Source organism: Pseudophryne corroboree, chromosome 2, assembly GCF_028390025.1.
Source record: "Pseudophryne corroboree isolate aPseCor3 chromosome 2, aPseCor3.hap2, whole genome shotgun sequence".
Taxonomy (NCBI): Eukaryota; Metazoa; Chordata; class Amphibia; order Anura; family Myobatrachidae; genus Pseudophryne; species Pseudophryne corroboree.
Window position 1 is genome coordinate 436,374,695 of NC_086445.1, and position 22,415 is coordinate 436,397,109.

General features: G+C 45.4%; 2 protein-coding genes across 4 annotated transcripts in view; one reads left to right on the forward strand and one right to left on the reverse strand.

Moving 5' to 3' along the window:
• The first annotated feature begins 276 nt into the window (after positions 1-276).
• HHLA2 (HHLA2 member of B7 family) overlaps positions 277-22,415 on the forward strand; it is a 127,871-nt gene continuing 105,732 nt past the window's right edge. For 2 of the 3 annotated variants that reach the window (XR_010223106.1, XM_063953627.1), the window contains exon 1: positions 279-399. The gene's annotated coding sequence lies outside the window, so the exon portion shown is untranslated. Of the gene's footprint in view, positions 400-22,415 lie in introns of all 3 variants that reach the window. The other variant, XM_063953625.1, reaches the window with a different exon arrangement.
• LOC134994086 (paraneoplastic antigen Ma1 homolog) lies at positions 13,526-14,893 on the reverse strand. The gene has a single exon (XM_063950923.1). The coding sequence runs from the start codon at positions 14,891-14,893 to the stop codon at positions 13,526-13,528; it is 1,368 nt and encodes a 455-aa protein (XP_063806993.1).

Consider the following 22,415-nt stretch of genomic DNA (forward strand, 5'->3'; position numbering starts at 1 on the left):
ACAGTCCAGGTTTTAAGAATATTCATGCTTGAGCGCAGGAGACTTAATTAGTACCTCAGTCAATTTGTTTTAACAATCTGGGTTCAAACATGGATATTATTAAAACCTGTACTGTAGTGCCGGAGTTTGGGTTCCCCCCTCTCTGCGCACACCTTGTTACGGCCCTGCTCTTCAGTCCTGGTGTAGGGGTGTGCCCGGACAATGCAATTATATACTGTAGAGATCTGAACTCTGCATGATCAAAGTACAACATTGTGAAATGTTTACAGCTGCTTTCACTGCTACTGCTCATATGGGAAGGGACTGACAGAACAGAATTTCCTATTCACTGCAAGGTTGTCACTGAAAGGAAGAGTCACAGCTGCTGACTGGGAAGCACCCCTTCTTACCAAAGGACAGGTAAGGAGGACAAATAAATGTGCTGCAGTGGAGGATAAAAAATGTGTTATAGGGGTGAGGGACAAATGTGGTGAATGGGAGGGTTATAACATGCCCATGGACTCCCGTGAGATAAGTGAAAAAGGTGGTTGTGCAGGGAGGAGGGGGAGACAACTATGATCTCACTTCTATTCGTTTGGGGACGTTGTGCTCTACTGCCATAGAGACTATTGCTGCACAGGCATACAGGACACATTCCTGAATGTCTACCATATATATCTGATCTAGCTGTGGCATATTATTCAGTACACTGTAGTGTCAGTCATTTATTCTGTTTTGCATCATACTGTTACTGTTGATTTATACTGTGATTAAATATTGCATTAAGATACCCCCCAACTTTTGACGCTGGTGACCCTGGACCTGCCGTGCCCAAAATTGGGGTTTGACCTCGGGAGGAGTGGGCGTGGCCTCAGGTGGAGGGGCAGGGCCTAGCGCTGCGACCCCTGTTTTCGGCATTTTGGGGGGGGTGCCCAGTGCTCCCTGAGCATTTGGGTAGCACCCAGCTAACCCTCCCAGCGGCTACTTTGCAGAGCAGCGGTGATCACTGGCTCTCCCAATCTGACCCCTGCCAACGGGACACTGCAAGCTGCGGGAGAGACAGCGGGACAGTGTCCAATTAGCGGGAATTTCCCACTGTATTCGGAGCATTTGTGAGGTACTTTACCTCATTCTTAACTACTGTCCCGGAATGGCTGAGGGGCTCCCGAAAATCAGCTGGTGCTCCCAGCCTCCCAGCAGGCAGCCGTGCCACCGCACCCCCTGGGGAAACACTCAAGTATCCCCTGCAGCAGGGGTGTAGATGATGCGATTTGCATCATCGTGACTCCGCCCCCTGCCCCACTATGCCAGTAATCCACAATGGTGCGATCTCACAGCCACGCCCCATGCTCTTCCCCTTTACGCCTCCCTTTGCCGCACAATGCCCCCTGCCGGAGGAGGCAGCCAGAATGTCGGCATCTATGCTGTAACTTAAGCTGGATACACACTGAGACGGTTTGTACCTGGAAGATATGGCGGTACACATAAGAACAATCTAAGGATGGAACGATCACTGTTACGTCCTTCATTATCATACACCGTGTTGCAGTGGCGGATTTAGCCGGGGGCGATTAGGGCGAACGCCCCCCCTACATATACCGGCACCGGGATGGAGGCCGGGTCCCGGCGCGGTATTGGGAACGGGGTGGAGAGCGGTGCAGCGCGGCGGGGTACGAGGAGAGAGAGGTGCGTCCTGACGCGCGTACAGCGACCTCTGTTCTGACCACGCCCCCTCCTTCCTATACGCGCATCAGGACGCTCTCTCTCTGTCTTCGTCCTCCGCCGTGCTGCACCGTTCTGCACCGCTCTGCACCCCGTTCCCAATACCGCGGCGGGACCCGGCCTCCATCTATGAGGTGGGAGTGTGTGAGTGTGTGTGTGTGTGTGTGTCCCATTTCTCTCCCCCCCCCCCCCCCTCTTCTCCCTGCATTATTTGGCTGAATTTTGCCTCATTCTGTGTGCTATGTCATTTTTGCCTCATACAGTGTGCTATGATGTGATTTTTCCCTCATTCTGTGTGCTATCATGTGAATTTTGCCTCATTCTGCGTGTTATAATGTCAATTTCGGCTCATTCTGCGTGCTATCATGTGAATTTTGCCTCATTCTGCGTGCTATCATGTGAATTTTGCCTCATTCTGCGTGCTATAATGTCAATTTCGGCTCATTCTGCGTTCTATCATGTGAATTTTGCCTCATTCTGCGTGCTATCATGTCATTTTTGCCTCATACAGTGTGCTATAATGTGATTTTTCCCTCATTCTGCGTGCTATCATGTGAATTTTGCCTCATTCTGCGTGCTATAATGTGATTTTTCCCTCATTCTGCGTGCTATCATGTGAATTTTGCCTCATTCTGCGTGCTATCATGTCATTTTTGCCTCATACAGTGTGCTATAATGTGATTTTTCCCTCATTCTGCGTGCTATCATGTGAATTTTGCCTCATTCTGCGTGCTATAATGTGAATTTTCCCTCATTCTGCGTGCTATCATGTGAATTTTCCCTCATTCTGCGTGCTATCATGTGAATTTCGGCTCATTCAGTGTGCTACAATGTGAATTTCGGCTCATTCAGTGTGCTATAATGTGAATTTCGGCTCATTCAGTGTGCTACAATGTACATTTCGGCTCATTCAGTGTGCTATGATGTGAATTTCGGCTCATTCAGTGTGCTACAATGTAAATTTCGGCTCATTCAGTGTGCTACAATGTGAATTTCGGCTCATTCAGTGTGCTATAATGTGAATTTCGGATCATACTGTGTGCTATAATGTGAATTTTAGCTCATTCTGTGTGCTATAATGTGAATTTCGGCTCATACAGTGTGCTACAATGTGAATTTCGGCTCATTCAGTGTGCTATGATGTGAATTTCAGCTCATACAGCGTGCTATAATGTGACTGTCGGCTCATTCAGTGTGCTATAATGTGAATTTTGGCTCATTCTGTGTGCTGTAGAAACAGAATTTGTCGGCAGATAAGAACCACTTGGCCCATCTAGTCTGCCCCTTTTTTTTTTTTACATTATTTTTATCTCTAACCTTATCTGATCCTTATTTCTTTGTAAGAATATCCTTATGTCTATCCCATGCATGTTTAAATTGCCCTACTGTCTTATCCTCTACCACCCCTGATGGAAGGAATGGCGATTCGCCAGTCTGTATCACCAGTGCGCAGGGTTCTCTCCACTAACTGGCAACATTTTATTACTAATGGCAACAATAGGAAATTTTAGAAGTGAACGGGAAGGGCATTACTAAGTGGGAGGGGCTATGATTAGGGGGAGGAGTCATAATTCTTAAACCGCCCCCCCTAAAAGTTAAGTCTAGATCCGCCACTGCCGTGTTGCTGGTGTTATCGCCTGGTTGGCCATGCAGCAGGGCTGACAGGCGACTTGGCTAGTGACTGCGGGCACCCGTATACACACAAAAAGATATGCCCAATATGTCGTTCAAATTCGGCTGGAAACAACATATTGGGCCGATATCGTCTCAGTGTGTACCCAACTTTAACTTAATAGTCAATCAAGCAAAAGAGAACTCTTGTTGCTGGGGCACTCTTATGCTGGGTACACACTGGCCGATATATCATTCGTTCTACTGAACGGCCAATATATTGCTGCCCATCAGCCAGTGTGTACCAATGATATGTCTGTGAGTGCCGTCGTTCAGACATATCACAGCCCTGCAACACACACGATAACCAATATATCGGTGCATGGTTGTGTGTGTACGTGCGGCCAGTTGACCACCTGTACACTTCCTGCACCAGCCGGCAGTGATTAACAACTCAAATGGGTGGGTGTATGTAATTGCCTGCCCAGTTTGTGACGTCAGTTACGACAGATCGGGCAGTGTGTATGCGCAACGCACTGCCCGATCCTGCTATAGATATATCTGCAAATATCTCTAACAGTGTATACCCAGCTTACGACTAATGCTAAAACATTATTTGTCCTACTTCAGGCCTGATAAAGATCTTTGTATGTATATGTTATCATTTGACTAATATTGCTAGTTTTCGACCGCTGCAGACACCCAGGTATACATGTGGGCACACACCTAAGTAAGAAATGTTATTCAATGAAGGATAAGGTGTATCGTATAGGTGCTCTCAATGGTCATTCAATAGACTGTAAGCTTACAAGCAGGGCCCTCCTACCTCTATGACTGTTTGTTTTTACCCAGATTTGTCTTCTAATTGTGGCCAGTTGTAAAGCACAACGGAAGTTGCTGCGCTATATAAGAAACCTTTAATTCTAATAATAATAATAATAATAATAATAATTCAATGTCACATGACAAACGACCAACAGTAGAAGCATGATACACTATATATACATACTTTTATCTACTCATTTTCTTCTACATACATTTGGATATCTCATAGTTATTATTCGTTTGTGTATTGGAATGATGACTACATCATAATTGAATTATTAATGGCATATGTATTATTATTATTATTATTATTATTATTATTATTCTTTATTTTTATGGCGCCACAAGGGATCCGCAGAGCCCATTACACAGTACATAATCAAATGAGCAAACAAGAAAACAGCACTTACAGTACAGGACAGGTATAGAAAACCCAGGGTTAGGTGCCATCAAAGGGAGTATGTAGTATAAGATAGTGTAAGTAAGAAAAGGCACATGAGGAAAGAAGTCCCTGCTCTTGCGAGCTTACAATCTACAAGGTGAGGGGCTAATAGTCCGGAGTGACACAGAAGGGGTAGACAATGAGCATAGACAAGAGGGTTAGAAGGAGAGTTGGCTGGGTTTGGTGAAGAAGGGGGTCTTGAGAGCCGTTTAAAGTTTTGTAGAGAGGTGGAGAGTCGGATGGGGAGAGGTGGAGCATTCCAGAGATAGGGAGCAGCATGTGCAAAATCTTGTAGGTAGGAGTGGGAGGAGATAATCAGTTGGCAGGAAGGATGGCGTCCATTAGCAGAGCAAAGAGGACGGGTGGGAATGTAAAGAGATAAGGTCAGAGATGTAAGAGGGAGAAGAGTGGGTGAGGGCTTTGTAGGTGAGTGTGAGAAGCTTGAATTTGATTCTGAATGGAAAGGGTAGCCAGTGAAGGTCCTGCAAGAGAGGGGATGTGGATATAGTACGTTTGGTGAGGAAGATTAGATGGGCAGCAGCATTGAGGATAGATTGAAGTGGAGAGAGGCATCATCAATGGATAATGAAATTGTGGGAGGTGGGGTTATGTGGGAGGGAGGGAAGATGATCAGCTCAGTCTTAGACATGTGTTAAGTTTAAGAAAGCGCTGGGACATCCAGAAGGAGATAGCAGAGAGCATATGTATAAAATATTGTGAATACTGAAATGCTGAAAGTGTTTACTTTTGGACTTTAGTCTTAGAAACAAAGAACACTTTTTTTTTATCAGCTGAACTCTGTCCAGGTAGGACATTTATTCTGAACAGTTTATATTTAAACAGTACATAAGTTTTCTATGTTTAAACTTCATATGCTACATTTTAAAGTGTACGTTATATACAAATAAGCACTATTGGAGAAAGAGTGCTATATAAATAAAACTATTCTTATTATTCTTATTATTATTATTATTATTATTATTATTATATATGCAATTTTTTTTTATGTAACACCCCTTTACCTAGGTTTTCTGGGTAATGGTGTGTATTTAAACTCTTCCCGCTTTGCAATGCTTCTCACCTTGTACTTCTCTTGGTATTAGTGCCTCCACCTGAATCTTGACGTGATGTGCTCTTCTGGGAAGTGTTCAATTTCAGGAACACCAGAGGTCTTCAGGAAACCCCCTGCCCACCACGTGCTTAGACCGCCCCCACTACAGGAATATATCACACGGATATGTTGCAAATGCCACCCTGGCACATTTATTAAAGGGTCTGGATTGGAATAGCAATTGCTTTTATGCATTTATACAAAAGGAACTATAGTACGATCAATAAAAGAGGACATATACTAAATAGGCATAGAAACATATTGGTCAGTAATGCACACACATATCTAAAGGGTGTATAATGCAGTAATAAGAAGAAATGAACATAACACATGAATCTGCTTTCTCCTGTCTGTCTGTCTGTCTGTCCCTTCCTGAACTTTCCTTTTGTATACAGATAACACTCTGGCCTTTGCAATCACTGACTGGGTAATGACAACGTAAACAGCAGTATCACAAGGAATTTCACGCATACCACACTCAGCATTAGACATGGGGGGGAGGGTAAGAGCAGGCGGTAAGGTTACTAACATGGGCACTAAAAGAGATTTTACCAAAGCACTAACCAATGACGATTACAGGTCATCATTGCTACATAAGGTGAAAGATGCCCCTAACGCAAGGGAAAATACTTATCTTAGTTGTATGTATGTAAAAGCTAGAAGCATTACTGGTAAAAAGGGCGAACTAGAAATACTTGCAGCAAGCAAACAGTATGATATTATAGGCATTACTGAAACTTGGTGGGACGAATCTCATGATTGGACAGTCAATCTAGAGGGCTATACACTGTTTAGGATAGACAGACTAAATAAAAAGGGTGGAGGGGTGTGTCTTTACATAAAGCCGTTTTTAAAACCTGATATAGGGGAAGATATTCAGGATGGGAATGGAGACACTGTCGAGACATTATGGGTAGAAATTGCATGCAGGGAAAAAGGAATAAAAAAGTTAGTATTAGGTGTATGAGGAATTGTTACTAAAGCAAATTGAAAGAGCAGCAGGAATAGGAGACATAGTAGTGATGGGAGATTTTAACTATCCAGAGATAAACTGGAAAAACAATTCATGTGATACTGCTAAGGGCAATATGTTTTTAAACACAATTAATGATAACTACTTAGTTCAACTAATTGAGGAACCAACTAGGTACAATGCAATCTTAGACCTGGTATTAACAAACAATGGGGATTTGGTATCAGGTATTATAGTAGGGGAACCCATAGGAAACAGTGACCACAATATGGTCACATTCAATATCAGTTTTCATAAACAGCCCTATACTGGCTCAACTAGGACTCTAAACTTTAGCAAAGCGAATTTTGAAAAGATGAGGGTATTTTTCTGGGATATTGAATGGGAAGGTTTGTTTTTAGGAAAAAATACTACGGAGAAATGGGAGGTACTAAAATTCCTGCTAGCTAAAAATACACTCAAATTTATTCCTACGAGCAGCAGAAAAAGTAATAAAAATCATAAACCGATGTGGCTTAACAAAAAGATAAAGGAACTCATGGGCAAGAAAAGGCGAGCATTTAAAAAATACAAATCTGAAGGGGAAGCAGAGTCATTTCAGCACTAAAAGGAATGTAACAAAATATGCAAAAAGGAAATAAGAGCGTCTAAAGTAGAAACTGAAAAACCAGTAGCAAAGGAAAGCAAAGCGAATCCCAAATAAATCTTTAAATACATTAATAGCAAGAGATTAAAGAAGGAGAGTATAGGCCCTTTAAAAGACAAGTTGGGAGTCCTTAAGCAAAAATGATAATGACATAGTGGACACACTAAATTAGTTTTTTTCAACAGTATTTACTAGAGAGGACCCAGGGGGTCATTCCGAGTTGTTCGCTCGCAAGCGGATTTTAGCAGATTTGCTCATGCTAAGCCGCCGCCTACTGGGAGTGAATCTTAGCATCTTAAAATTGCGAACGATGTATTCGCAATATTGCGATTACACACCTCGTAGCAGTTTCTGAGTAGCTCCAGACTTACTCGGCATCTGCGATCATTTCAGTGCTTGTCGTTCCTGGTTTGACGTCACAAACACACCCAGCGTTCGCCCAGACACTCCCCCGTTTCTCCGGCCACTCCTGCGTTTTTTCCGGAAACGGTAGCGTTTTTTCCCACACGCCCATAAAACGGCCTGTTTCCGCCCAGTAACACCCATTTCCTGTCAATCACATTACGATCGCCAGAACGAAGAAAAAGCCGTGAGTAAAAATCCTAACTGCATAGCAAATTTACTTGGCGCAGTCGCAGTGCGGACATTGCGCATGCGCATTAAGCGGAAAATCGCTGCGATGCGAAGATTTTTACCGAGCGAACAACTCGGAATGACCCCCCCAATTCAGGGACTAACACATAATCTCAATAATGAGAATATCCCACTGATAGGTACTTATTTAAGTGAGGTAGTAGTCTATGACCGATTAAAACATTTAAAGATTCACGATATTTACCCAAGGGTTCTAATGGAGCTTCACTCTGAACTTGCAAAACCGCTATTTTTGATCTTTAAGGATTCAGTAATATCAGGTATGGTTCCCAAAGACTGGCGTATAGCGGAAGTAGTGCCTAAATTCAAAAAGGGAAGTAAAGCTGAACCAGGTAATTATAGACCGTTAGTCTTACATCTACAGTGGGGAAAGTATTGGAAGGTATTCTAAGTGATAGTATTCAGAAGTTCCTTGAAGTCAATAAGGTCATTAAAAGGAATCAACATGGGTTTATGAAGGACAGATCCTGTCAAACCAACTTACTTGGCTTTTATGAAACAGTAAGCGCAAACCTAGATCAGGGTAAAGAGGTGGATGTAATCTTTTTAGAATTTGCCAAAGCATTCGACACTGTATGACACATGAGACTTATCTACAAGCTACAAGATTCAGGGCTAGGAAGCACAATATGCACTTGGGTCAAAAACTGGTTAGATAATAGGGAGCAGCGCGTTGTGGTTAATGGATCTTTTTCAACTTGGCTGAAGTACTAAGTGGTGTGCCGCAAGGCTCAGTTTTAGCACCGCTATTGTTCAATATTTTCATTAACGACCTAACAGAAGGTCTAGAGAGCATGGTGTCAATTTTTGCAGATGATACCAAATTGTGTAAAGTTATAAATGCGGAGGGGGATGCTGAGTCGCTTCAGAATGACTTAGTTAAATTAGAAGCTTGGGCTGCGAAATGGAGAATGCGCTTCAATACAGACAAGTGTAAGGAAATGCACTGTGGTAACAAGAACAAAAATAACACCTACCTACTAAATGGTGTAAAATTAGAGGATTCTGTATTGGAAAAGGACTTAGGTGTCCTCATAGATAGCAAACTAAGCAGTAGTACCTAAAGTAGGACTGCAGCAAAGAAGGCTAATAAGATATTAGCATGCATAAAACGGGGAATTGATGCTAGGGATGACAGTCTTATACTCCCGTTATATAAATCACTTGTGAGGCCACACCTTGAATACTGTGTACAATTCTGGGCACCTTACTACAAAAAGGATATCCTGGAGCTAGAAAAGGTTCAAAGGCGGGCGACCAAACTAATTAAGGGTATGGAGACACTGGAATACGAGGAAAGGCTTGCAAGACTAGACTTGTTTACCTCTGTGTGTCTCTCTGTATATCCCCTGAAACCCAAGGCTGTCTGTAGTCTCTAAACACAAAATGGCCGGTGTCCAATTTCACATCTGCTGTCTGTCATAAGCGCTGGCCGCTACATACTCCCCCTGTGGGACTGGCGATCCGCTGACAAAGTGATGAGCCTGTTCCACATCCTGAAAAAGAATGTGTTAAACCATTCTGTCTGTTTACACATCCACACATACCCTGACAAGCTCCTACGATGACAGGGGTGGGCCCCAAATAAGGCCAAGGGTAGACCCAGTGAGGGTGAACCACCCTGGGCACTTCAGTGGCCCTTCCTAACTCATCATATGTAAATATCATAGGGGCCCTAGTAGTGCGTCTGGGTCGGATAATAGCTGGAAGGGCTCCCTCATCTCCCTCTGACACCCTTTCTGGTTGTTCAGCCTCTCCCCCAACATCTCTCTTCTGGGTGGTCCTGAGCCTGTCCCTCAGGTGCTCTAACTTCCACTGTTACTTCAGGTACGACCTCCTCCAACCTGCACACCTGTTCTCCTCTTGGCTCTCCGGTAGCTATCTCAGTAGACCTGTGGGGTCTAGTGACCTCATGACTTTGAACGACAGTCTCATTTTCCATAGTGGGAGAATCATACCCCCATTCATCCTCACTGCATTCTGTCTCTTTATAATCTCTAGTTTCCTCTCTCCTTGTAGACCTCAATCTTCCTGGCTTCCTCCAGGGCACCCTCTCAGTGGTCTCAACAGCTTGATGAGTCTTGAACCTCACATCTCTCCCAATCAGTAATAGGTGTTGATGGTGATAAGTCTTTATGGGCCCTGTTTGTCCTTCAGGCCTTACATGGAAAACAGGTGCCCCAGACATTTTGGCCACCACTTCATAGGGTTCTTCTCTCCATCGATTTGCCAATTTATGCTTTCCTGGTATTCCCAGGTAGCGAAGCAGTACTCTGTCTCCTATCCCCAGTACATTCTCTTTCACTCGACTGTCATATCGAGTCTTGTTTCTCAAACCAGACTTAGTAGAAGCTTCTTGAGCCAACTTGTGAGCGTGTCTCAGTTCTTCTCGCAGTCTCTGCACATACTGTAAATGTGTCTCCCCCGAGTGGGAAACCTCCATTATTCCAAAACAAATGTCTACAGGCAGTCGGGCTTCTCTTCCAAACATAAGGAGGTATGGTGAGTATCCAGTTGACTCATTTTTTGTGCAGTTATATGCATGTACTAACTGACTGATGTGCCTACTCCAGTGTGCCTTCCTGACAGTGCCCAAAGTGCCCATCATGTTGAGAAGGGTTCCATTGAATCTTTCTGGCTGTGGGTCCCCTTGTGGATGGAATGGTGTAGTCCTCGACTTCTGTATCCCGCACAATTCGCAGATCTCTTTTATCAGCCGACTCTCAAAATCTCTTCTTTGATCAGAATGGATCCGCGCAGGGAGTCCATAGTGCACAAAGAATTTCTCCCATAGAATCTTGGCAACAGTTGTGGCTCTTTGATCCTTGGCTGGGTAGGCCTGGGCGTACCGAGTGAAATGATCCGTCACGACCAGAATATGTGCTGTGTTGCTTTAATCTGGCTCTACAGAAAGGAAATCAATACACACCAGCCCTAGTGGCCCATCACTCGAAATGTTTTTCAATGGTGCAGCTCTTTCGGGCAGTAATTTACGCAGAATGCAAGTCCCACAATTTCTGCAATATTTTTCAATATCAGCCTCCATCCTTGGCCAATAGAACTGATCAGCAATCAACCCGCTTGTTTTCTCAACACCTAAGTGCCCATGTTGGTCATGTAGGGCATTCAGTACAGAATCATGATGTTTCTTTGGCAGAACCAACTGTATTTTCACTCTACCGTCTCTGCGGGTGGATTCCCTATAAAGGAGGCCTCCTCTGACCATCAGAAATTCTCTTTGACTGTGCAGTAAGATGGCTTCTTCTGTTTTAAGGGCCTTTGGCTCCAACCTCTCATTGTTCTTTATCATCCAATAGACCGCTCCTAGATACAGATCTTCTAGCTGATCACTCTTCAGCTGTTTCCTACTGATCCTCTGCAGATCACCCAGTTCAAACTGACTCAGCCAGCAATAATGTTTGGGCAGTGCAGCTTCTGAAACTCCCAATGCAGTGACACATTCTCTCACAGGCGGCACCACCACTCTTCCTTCATGGCACATACCTCTTACTTCTGGAGCAGGCACTTCAACCCACTCTTCTTGAGGTGATTCAGCATGTCTTCCAGCCAACCTGGACAAAGCATCAGCATCAATGTTTCCTTTGCCAGGTCGGTACTTCAGCGTGAAGTCATACACAGCCAAAGCTGCCAGCCATCGATGTCCTGTGGCATCCAACTTTGCTGTAGTCTGGATGTATGTCAACGGATTGTTGTCAGTATGGACTTCAAATGTAGCCCCATACAAATAATCATGCAGACGGTCAACAATGGCCCATTTTAATGCCAAGAATTCCAGCTTGTGCACAGGGTAATTCTTTTCGCTGGGTGATAGGCCTCGGCTAACATAGTGCACGGGCCTCATCTGGCCTTTTTGTTCTTGGTAAAGTTCTCCTCCGAGTCCATCAAATGATGCATCTACATGAAGAACGTACGGAAGGTCAGGGTTTGCATAGGCGAGCACTGGAGACTGGGTAAGGCAACCTTCAACTTCTTGAATGCAGTTTCACACTCTTTTGTCCATCTTTCCCCAAATAGGTCAGTAACACGGAGAAAGTGTTTATTTTCTTGTTGGATCATCCGCCCCTTCACTGGTGGGTACCCTTTGGTTAATTCTGTCAAAGGCTTGGCTAATTTAGAATATCCTGGAACAAATCTTCTGTAGTACCCACAGAACCGCAGAAAATACCTCAGTTCCTTTAGTTTTGTTGGCCTTGGCCACTCTGCCACAGCTTCTACCTTGGCTGGGTCAGTGGAGATCACTTCTCGGCTGACAATGTGCCCAACATACTTGACTTGCTTCTGGCATAGTCAACACTTTTCTAAAGATCGCTTTAGCCCTTTACTCTTAAATCGATCAAGTACTTTGAGCAATCTCTCGTTATGTTCTTGTAGAGTCCTTCCAAAAACGATCAAGTCATCCAGATACACGATTACTTCACGAAAATTCATGTCTCCCACTGTCTCATCCATGCACCTCTGAAAGGTGGCTGGGGCACCTTTTACCCCCTGTGGCATTCTCTTGAACTGAAAGAACCCTTCAGGGCAGATGAAGGCTGTCTTCTCAGCATCTTCCGGACTCATCAGAATCTGGTAGTACCCACTCCTGAGGTCTAGCACAGAGAACCATTTGCTACCTTGCAGACAGTCAAGTGCCTCATTAACTTTAGGCACTGTGTACTGGTCTGGCACTGTTCGCTTATTAAGAGTTTGATAGTCCACACACATCCGGATATCACCATTCTTCTTACGAGCCACCACTATTGGAGAGGAATAGGGGCTTTCTGATTTTTCAATAACATCATTCTCCAGTAGACCTTTCAGATGACTTCTTACATCATACAAATCTGCAGGGGCCAATCTTCGTGACCTTTCTCGAAAAGGTTTTTCATCAGTAAGACTAATCTTATGTTGGACCTCTTTAGCCAGCCCTAGGTCCCAATCTCCTAGGGAGAATACGTCTCTCCTCTCTAACATTTCTTTGATCAGTCTGTCTAGATCGGCTTTCATGTCATCTGTACCTTCAAAGCATGGTTGGAAACTGTCTGCAACCAACACACTCTTTCTGAGCTTCTTCTGCCTCCTTTTTCCGATAGACAGCCAGGCATACAGGATGAATGGTGAGCGTCTAGTTATATTCCTTTCCACCCTCCTCTCTGCACCATTGGGCTAGTGTATTGAACAAATGGGCATTGATTCCTATGATAACGTGCACCTCTCTGTCCTCTTCTTCTGGATCTGGACACACAAGGGCGACTACTTTCACTTCCTTTTCAATCCCAGCCACTTCTCTTGGGAACTTGAGGTCCACTGTGATGTATCCGAGATACGGATAGCTCTGTTCGCTGATGGTCAGCCCAGACAATGGATGTACCTTGACATCAGACAGATTCTCACGAAACCACTTCTCGAACACAATGGACACCTGGGAACCACTATCCAGTAGAGCCGTACACTTTTGTCCATTCAATAAGGCAGGCACATGAGGCGCTGGACTGACTAGGCCAGGTGGCAATATATTCCAGGTAGCAGGTGAGTTCCCCACAGCATTGGTGCTAACTTTCTTTAGGGGGCCAGAGTGGGGTCTTCTGGTCCTCCTTTCTCATTTCCTGAAGGCTGTTCAAGTTGTGGGGATTGCTTATATGATGACCTCTGATGCCATCTGGATGGACACTGTCTAGCTATATGTCCAGGCCGACCGCACTCAAAACATCTTCTGGGGTCACCTCGACTCTCTAGTTGTATTGGAGATGATGAATACAGAGGCCTTGGGACCTCTCTAGCTGTCTGAAGGGCTAACGGGCGGTCTATCTGTTCCTTTTGCACTTGAAGGATCTTCAGCAACTCCTCCTCTTTTGTACTGGTTTCCTGTTTCAGGCTAACAGTCTTTATCTTCTTGACTACACTGTCTCTAGCTTCAATTATAGCTTCCTCTTGCTTGACTTCATTGATTAGCTGGTTGAAAGAAGGAGCTGGCTTTCTAGTAGAGTCTTCCCGGAGCTTCAATGCAACTGGGTATAAAGACAGTGCTCCTCTTAGCAACTGTTGCATGCGACGCTCATCTACTTCACTGAGGGTCATTCCTCCTTTTTCCACAATGCGGTAAATTAGCTTGTCCAGGCGGTATAGATATTTGGACAATCTCTCCCCCGGCTCTTGGCAGGTGTTTATTAACTTGTAAAGGAGGTCAGTGGCATCTTCTAATGTTCCAAACTCTCTTTCCAGAGCCGCTAGATAGTTCTGTGCAGTAGCCTTAGGGTCACTCCGACGAGTGGCCTGCACAATCTCCATTGCTGGACCACGTAAACTCTCCACTATCCGTTGTCTCTTTGCAGTCTCAGGACAGTGCCACTCTTCCATGTACTGGATTGCAGTGTCTTTCCACACCTCATAGGCATCTTCTCCAGTTGGAACAGGTTGGACTCCTGAGAAAGGTCTCAATATCCTATATTCACCATCATGCTGGTTTCTTCCCAGTTGCTCCACGAGTTTAGTCATAGCGATCAAAAATAATTGACTCTGCGTGTCAGAGGTTCCATCTAGGCCCAGAGGTGAATCATCTTGTCTTTGAATGTCAGGGGACTGTACAATGAGGCTCCTTGCCCTCTCTTCAGTAGGACTTGATTCTTGGGCAGCTCTCATCTCCTCACTCGGCTTAAGAGGCAACACGATGCTCCAACGTTTGCTTCCCTCATAGGAAAAGACAGCAGGGATCAAGCCTCTCTCCAACACAGCATTGCTCTCTAGCATCACAGCATCATCCCGCCTGCCCAGTACATTTGGCCTCCGCATCCCTGTCCGATCTGCAATTATCTTGGTAACCTCCTCATATGAAACTTCATGCAGTTCACCGCACAAGACAAAACAGCATTCTGAATCTTTGGATAGTTGTTCGCACCAACCATATACTTCTTCTGGCTTCAAACTAGCCATGGCGCCCGCCTGGTAAGCAAATTCTGAGTAAGTTGTACGAATCTCAGCAGTGCACTCCACTGTAACTCCCCTTTACCTGGGTTTTCTGGGTAATGGTGTGTATTTAAACTCTCCCCGATTTGCAATGCTTCTTACCTTGTACTTATCTTGTTATTAGTGCCTCCACCTGAATCTTGACGTGATGTGCTCTTCTGGGAAGTGTTCAATTTCAGGAACACCAGAGGTCTTCAGGAAACCCCCTGCCCGCCACGTGCTTAGACCGCCCCCCACTACAGGAATATATCACACAGATATGTTGCAAATGCCACCCTGGCACATTTATTAAAGGGTCTGGAATAGCAATTGCTTTTATGCATTTATACACAAGGTACTATAGTACGATCAATTAAAGAGGACATATACTAAATAGGCATAGAAACATAATGGTCAGTAATGCACACACATATCTAAAGGGTGTATAATGCAGTAATAAGAAGAAATGAACATAACACATGAATCTACTTTCTCCTGTCTGTCTCTTCCTGAACTTTCCTTTTGTATACAGATAACACCCTGGCCTTTGCAATCACTGACTGGGTAATGATAACTTAAACAGCAGTATCACAAGTAATTTCACACATACCACACTCAGCATTAGACAATACATCCCCCACTATAGTGCACTGTTATTTCAGAGTTCATTATCTTCTGCATGCTATGTCTTGTAGAATCTGTACTTTAAAGGGTTCCAATTGGCACTTTCAGCAACGCTGGCACTTGCAGTTCCACAAACTGATTCTGGGTGAAATCACACACTTTGTTGGCTAATATTTGTCAGTCTTTACCAAGAACCATAACACCGCAAACTGTTACTTATCTCACATTCTTCCAAAGTGTGTCCCTCTGCAACCTCTCCTCTCCAGGAAGATTTGAAATGCATTTTCCTCTGCAGGCCACTTAACTTCATCAGACTGGGGTTCTCCTTCTCAGTAGGGCGCTTTCTGTACAGTCACGTTGACTTCTTCCCCAGTATTCTCCAGTCATTGTCAGCTGCATCTTAGCTATATCCAAGACATGGTTACTTCTCTTTCCTGGCCCCTCTCCTCCACTCCTCTGGACAAAAGCATTCCCTTCTCTACTCCCCCCTCTCCATGCCCTGTTTCTCCACTCCCGACAGCCTCTGCGTGTCTCTCTGTATATCCCCTGAAACCCAAGGCTGTCTGGGAGATGTAGTCTCTAAACACAAAATGGCCAGTGTCCAATTTCACATCTGCTGCCTGTCATAAGCGCTGGCCGCTACATTTAAGTGGACTTTTCCTGCAATATAGGCTTCTGTCTGGCTCTGGGGACTCGCGCGCAGGACTGCAGGGACTCACTCACAGGGTAAACACTGCTAACTGAATAGGTCCAGTGTTAATTGAATTCCCCCACACTTTGAAATAAATGTAATAACCTGATGCAAGATTTCAGTGATTTAGCCCTAAATTTAAAGCTGCTATAATTTAAAATTTCAAAACCACGTTGTTCTTACCTTTTACATTTTTCCCCTTTTTAAATTTCATGGCTTTGTATTAGAAGTGGACGCTATGCTGATGTTTGCATGGTTGAGCAATTATTTTTGTAGGTTGCATGCGTTGCGATTGGTTACCAATGGCGGTTTTAGAGTGAAATTGGATGCAGAATAATTGAAAGTCATTGTATGTTTGTGGGTGGTAATGGGCGGAGATTACTAAAGCAGGACATACGGTTGCTCCGAAGCTCAATGGTGCATTTGATATTACTGATGGTGTGTCTTTGTACACAAGTGGTGGATAAGAGATGCAGGTGATGGACGTCTCTATACACATTCTAGTGGCTGCTACATTAGCATATTTTCGCAGTACCGCTGCATGCAAGGACGCAGTTGCGGATACAACTTCATTCACCTCTGAATCAGTCCCTACATCACTAAAATCTTCAAATTCTGTTTGAACTCCTTACAGGAAGCAGGCTAAATGCTGCCACTCTGCAAGGAATAAAGTGTGTTGTTTTTACCCCAGGGTTAGGGATTTCAATCATCAGAAAAGTTTTATGCAGAAATTGTCTGAAGAAGCAGGCAGCCGGCCAATGACATGCATATCAAATGTTTATGAAGAATTGATTTATGCTGATTGGCACCTTTTAAGACACAGATGTGATTGAATTTCTGAGCTAGAGCTACTGTATAATGAATCCTTAATAAATACTGTGTTGGGAAACTCCCGCATGTTTGAATGTGTTCGCCGGTATTTGAGATGCTGTCAGTAGCCGCTTATACAATTGGCAGGAGAATGCTGGATTATTGCGTAGAGTGGTAACTGCAGGCAGATCAGAACGGTTAACTGGATACTTGACTGTGGAATACTGAAAGTGTCAGGATACTTGAGCTAGGTGTGGCAGGGATCTCTCAGTGTAATAATAAGCAGACTGTGGACTTTACCATAGGACTGGGATGTGGAGTCTGAAGTGTAGCACTATGGGCCTAATTCCGCTTGGATCGCAGTGTGTGATCCAACCGTAAATTCTGAGAACACGATGCGGGCGCATGCGCAGCGCCCGTCCTGCACATGCACCTGCATTTTCTGCGGGGGGGGGGGGGGGGGCAGAAAATGCGATCACCTCTGCTTGTCAGTCAGACAAGCAGAGGCGGTTGCGGGGCGGGGGGGTCAACGCTCCGTTTCCATGAACGAGATGGAGCATTGCGGGGGCGGTGCGGCGTGAATGGGGGTTGGAGGCAGCTGAACGGGGGGTGATTGCAGCGGCTGCATGACGTCACATGCAGCCGCCACGATCAGGAAGATGGAGGCGGGCCTCCTGCGGGTGCAGCTAAGCTTCGCTGGCAGGGGGCTTCCTTAGGTTCTATTAACAAGCAGAAATTGCGATGTGTTCGCAATTTCTGCTTGTTTAACGGGGGAGACTCCGGTCAGCATGCTGGTCGGCCTTGTCCAGCAATGGGCGGCCCCCAGCGTGCGCTCCAAAGGATTGCAAATTCTGCTAATTAGCAGAATTTGCAATCCTTACTGAATTAGGGCCTATACTTTAACACATGTGAGAAACAGCTGATGAGTCGTACATAGCTATGAGCTAAGACTTGAATGCTGCACCAGAATGTATCACAATGGGGCAGATTCAGGATCAGCCGCCATTGTGCTAGCACATGTGCAGGTACGTGCATGTGCAAGGTCTTAGACAGCGTTCTGAAGAGATTGCAGTTTAAGTTCCTGGGGGGGGCTGCAACGGGGCGTCGATGACGCGTTTTGTGGGCATCGACACCACCTTTCGTGGGCGGCGATGTACCTATTTGGGGGCGCGGTCAGGACAACGCAGACGTGCCCACACCGTTTGCAGGGCGGGCCGGGGTGGCTGCATGATGTCACATACAACTGCTGCGACCCAAAAAATGGATGCCCTCCGAAGCGCTCGCATTTCAGTGAGGGGGCACGACCCGGCATTTGAGGCAACCTTGCCCTGTACTGGTTACTTCCCCGCATGTTAGAGAAGTGAATTTTAGTTTGTAGATATTGGTATATGCAATTAGCGGCGAATCGCGGCAAATTATCGCCGTTTTTTAATTCAACACAATTCGACAGGTGAATTCCGGCAGGTGGCTTCCGGAATTCACCATATTCAATGAAAAACGGATTCGACAGTCCCGCGGGCGAAAAACGTCCGATTTGCCGGATTTTGCAGCGATTTAAAAAAACGGGAAAAACCCGGAAAAAAATGGCGTGGGGTCCCCCCTCCAAAGCATAACCAGCCTCTGGCTCTTCGAGCTGGTCCTGGTTCTAAAAATGCGGGGGGGAAATTGACAGGGGATCCCCCGTATTTTTAAAACCAGCACCGGGCTCTGCGCCTGGTGCTGGTGCAAAAAATACGGGGGACAAAAAGAGTAGGGGTCCATCGTATTTTTTACACCAGCATCGGGCTCCACTAGCTGGACAGATAATGCCACAGCCGGGGGTCACTTTTATACAGTGCCTTGCGGCCGTAGCATTAAATATCCAACTAGTCACCCCTGGCCGGGGTACCCTGGGGGAGTGGGGACCCCTTCAATCAAGGGGTCCCCCCCCAGCCACCCAAGGGCCAGGGGTAAAGCCCGAGGCTGTCCCCCCCATCCAAGGGCTGCGGATGGGAGGCTGATAGCCTTGAGTAAAATGACAGAATATTGTTTTTTCCTATAGTACTACAAGTCCAGCAAGCCTCCCCCGCAAGCTGGTACTTGGAGAACCACAAGTACCAGCATGCGGGAGAAAAACGGGCCCGCTGGTACCTGTAGTACTACTGGAAAAAAAATACCCAAATAAAAACAGGAGACACACACCGTGACAAGTACAACTTTATTACACACTGCCGACACACATACATACTTACCTATGTTGACACGCCGACTGCCACAGTCTCCGACGATCCGAGGTACCTGTGAAAAAAAATAGACTCACCTCAATCCAGTGTCCGGGAGATAATCCACGTACTTGTTAAAAAAAGAAAACGAACACCCGTACCATGCCGTACTGAAAGGGGTCCCATGTTTACACATCAGACCCCTTTCCCCGAATGCCAGGACACCACGTGACTCCTGTCACTGAGGTCCCTTCAGCCAATCAGGAAGCGCTACTTCCGTGGCGCTCACCTGATTGGCTGTGCGCGTGTGACCTCAGACAGCACATCGCAAAGCCTCTCCATTACTTTCAATGGTGGGAACTTTGCGGGTAGCGGTGGGGTTAACCCGCGGTCAGCCGCTGACCGCGGGTGACCTCACCGCTGACGCAAAGTTCCCACCATTGAATATATAATGGAGAGGCTTTGCGATGCGCTGTCTGAGATCAGACGCACACAGAGCCAATCAGCAGAGTGCAAGGACGTTGCACTCGCTGATTGGCTGAAGAGACACTTCTGTGACAGCTGTCACGGGGGTGTCTGCATTCGTGGAAAGGGGTCTCATGTGTCAACATGGGACTCCTTTCAGACCGGCATGGTACGGGTGTTCGTTTATTTGTTTTGCCAAGTACGAGGATTTATATCTGGACACTGGATTGAGGTGGGTATAATTATCTTTTATTTTCAGGTACCCGTGGATTCTACTTGGAGAAGAGGACCGACTGCTTCGTGTCAACATAGGTAAGTATGTGTGTGTCGGCAGTGTGTAATAAAGTTGTACTTGTCACGGTGTGTGTCTCCTGTTTTTATTTGGGTATTTTTTCCCCAGTAGTACTACAGGTACCAGCGGGCCCGTTTTTCTCCCGCATGCTGGTACTTGTGGTTCACCAAGTACCAGCTTGCGGGGGTGGCTTGCTGGGACTTGTAGTACTACTGGAAAAAACAATATTCTTTCAATTTTGACAAGGCTATCAGCCCCCCATCCGCAGCCCTTGGATGGGGGGGACAGCCTCGGGCTTCACCCCTGGCCCTTGGGTGGCTGGGGGGGGGACCCCTTGATTGAAGGGGTCCCCACTCCCCCAGGGTACCCCAGCCAGGGGTGACTAGTTGGATATTTAATGCCACGGCCGCAAGGCACTGTATAAAAGTGACCCCCGGCTGTGGCATTATCTGTCCAGCTAGTGGAGCCCGATGCTGGTGTATAAAATACGGGGGACCCCTACTCTTTTTGTCCCCCGTATTTTTTGCACCAGCACCAGGCGCAGAGCCCGGTGCTGGTTTTAAAAATACGGGGGATCCCCTGTCAATTTCCCCCCCCCCCCGCATTTTTAGAACCAGGACCAGCTCGAAGATCCCGAGGCTGGTTATGCTTTGGAGGGGGGACTCCACGCCATTTTTTTTCTGAATTTTACCATTCCATCTAAAAAAAATATATATATATATACATATATTATTTTAAAAAATATATAAATAAGACTTGTGCCTCCAAAAAAGCCAAACCAAGTACCTAATCCCTTCTAATATAAATAGATATGCTATTATCAATAAAAAAAACACAAAAAAAACATGTTTTACATTTTTTTTATTAGTTTCACCCACCAAAGTGTGGTGGATTGAAAATGTCGAATTTACTGTCTAAAAGCACTGTTGTCGAATTTCCAAACTTCAATTGAATACACTTTGGTCAAATTGCAGCACTTGTATCATTGCAGAAAAGTCGAATTTGACAAAAGTCGAATTTCAAAAAGTCGAATTTTGAAAGTCCGTTTTTTGGGCGGAAAGCACTGAATTGCATTGACGATTTTTTGGGGGGGGCGAAAAATTCCCGAAATTCGACAATTTCGGGAATTCGACCGCAATTGCATATACCCCATTGACTGTCCACAGAAGTGAAGATAAACTCAGCACTTTATTCAGGCAGGAGTGATTAAGTATAGCAGAGGGAACACAGCAATAATCCAAGGTACAAAATATGCAGCGTATAAATAGCAGTCCACATGAGGTTTGCAGGTATTAATGAGCCAGGCATATAAGCAGACACAGATGAAATCCATAGTAAATGTATATGCCCAGGCACAGAGTACTAAAGTGAGTGTCTTTTGGAACTCGGCTGGGCAAAGCAAGGAATTAATAACAAAGTCACTTACAGTAACTGAGAGAGTTTCCTGGATACTGAGTAAGGAAAGGCAAGGCTTGAACTCGGATCAGCTGACAAGGCTTCCAAACAAGATAATTTACACAGGAATTAGGTACTGGAACTCAGACAACACAGGTAATTTATACCCATTTCAGACTTCATTAAGTGAGTCACACCCAGGACTTGTGCACAGGTCCTCCCCGGGTCCGACCCACTTGAGACCCCTTTCAGACTGGTGGCCCTACACGGCATATTGCCAGGTTGGTGACGTCAACCATGATGCATACCGGAGGTGGTGCTTGGAGATCAGATGACTTCAAACATGATTCAGGAAACCTGCGCCAAATGATAAAGCTTCAGCAAAGGTTCAGAGACAAAGCACAGCACTAGAGACAGGAGCAGGAAACTGAGAGTATCACCGGCAGGGTTGTACGGGGCTGGCTCCCCATTATCAGGAGCTGGCACCAATGGCAGCAAGCAAACAAACAAACAAACAAACAAACAAACACAGTGGTAACTGCTCAATCACTCTGGAGATACTTATCAGGTTCTTGAAAAGGGAGGGGTCACAGCAAACAGAAAGGGGGGCACGTATCCCCCCAGCACACTGACTGTTACCTGTGACAATACTTGAAAACTACCTGGTAATAGAATTTTAGAGATATTTGTTACATATATTTGCAAATACATGACAAGCTACCAAGCCTCTCCACGGCTTCTCTGATTATTGGTGGTCCTATTTGTCTATAGTAAGGCCTCATGATAAAAGCCATTACAAAAATACATCCAAATTGAGGGCTAGCTTACCTGAGAGCCACCACTGGGATCTCCCATTAGCACCACAAGGACCAGCATGCCTTCCAAATGCTGCTCCCATACAATGTCTTCTCACACATGCAAACACAGTGGTAACTGCTCAATCACTCTAGAGATACTTATCAGGTCCTTGATAAGGGAGGGGTCACATTTTGGTGCCCTGTGCCAGACGGAGCACTAATGCCCATAACAAGA